This window comes from Capsicum annuum, unplaced genomic scaffold (genome assembly GCF_002878395.1).
Source record: "Capsicum annuum cultivar UCD-10X-F1 unplaced genomic scaffold, UCD10Xv1.1 ctg66794, whole genome shotgun sequence".
NCBI classification, from domain to species: domain Eukaryota; kingdom Viridiplantae; phylum Streptophyta; class Magnoliopsida; order Solanales; family Solanaceae; genus Capsicum; species Capsicum annuum.
The window spans coordinates 1-1,231 of NW_025876184.1; the positions used below are offsets into that span (position 1 = coordinate 1).

General features: G+C 29.7%; 1 protein-coding gene across 1 annotated transcript; it reads left to right on the forward strand.

Moving 5' to 3' along the window:
* Window positions 1–154: 154 nt before the first annotated feature.
* LOC124893882 (flower-specific defensin-like) lies at window positions 155–575 on the forward strand (the record flags this gene model as incomplete). The annotated part of the gene is given in 1 exon segment (XM_047404718.1): window positions 155–575. A coding segment is annotated over 1 exon segment (191 nt), but the record flags the coding sequence as incomplete, so codon positions are not given.
* Window positions 576–1,231: the final 656 nt, after the last annotated feature.

Here is a 1,231-nt window from a genome sequence, read left to right on the forward strand (position 1 = left end):
ATCTATATTAAATACTTGACAACTTTGTAAAACATAACCCTGAAAAACCTGTTTGTATATATATTCCTTTAAATAGTGTATGAGCAATATTTATTTCGATTACATATCTTTAATTTGTTTTCTATCATATGTGACAAGTTTTGAATGATTGTAGGGGTGCAAGGCAAGGAAATTTGCTGTAAAGAGCTCACAAAACCTGTTAAATGTTCTAGTGACCCTCTATGTCAAAAACTCTGTATGGAGAAGGAGAAATATGAAGATGGTCATTGTTTCACAATCCTAAGGAAGTGCTTATGCATGAAGAGATGTAATGCTAAAACTCTCGCAACAGAACTGCTTGATTGAAGAGTTCCTCAAGCAGTAATTAAATTTGATTATGGATTTAGTGTCACACAAAATTAAATAAATAAAGTGTTGCCTTTCTTAAAAGGGTAACTTATAATGTTGTGTTCTTGGTGTATAGTAGCCATTTGACACATTAAATTAAAGTTGTGACACATCATTCCTTCATGTATCTTCTATTAAGTTTGTGTGTTTTAATGAAAAGAGATCGTTTACGGTCTATATGTATGAAATGCGTTCATCTTATCAATTTTTGTCATGATTCATTACAACCAAAGATAGAAATTAGAAACATATTTGAGAGAGAAATGAGGATAATTAATTACCTACAAACTACTAAGGATAAGGAATTTCAATCTAAAACAAATTAGAGTATCAAGTTGAGATCAAAATATATCTATTGACAAATATATAAAAGAACTCAATTTAGTTAAATTTAGTTAAGTTACTTAGATTAGGATTATGAATTACTAAGTAATGAAATTAGTGCCTTGAATGTTAAATATACCCACAAATCAACAAATAAATACATGATGTAGTTCAAGCATCTTTACACGTTTTTTAAATGCTAACCTATAAGTCAAAAAGGCTAGTACCTAGGCTAGTACCCTAAAAAGTCTAAAGTCTTTATAGCCTTAAAAATTTCTACAAGTCTAGAAAAGTTAAGTCTAGAAAAGTCTACATAGGCAATAATTACATTTCGTAAAGACTAAAAATCTATACAATGAATCCAATATCTTGTCTCCGTTGATGTTGTCGTATCTGCTATATCTCCATTATTACTTCTTATCTTATCTTTCCAGCTGGTATTTTGTCTTCTTGATTTTTATTCTAGATGTACTTGGGATAATGTTATCTTCTCCATTACATCTTGAACATTGGTGATCTG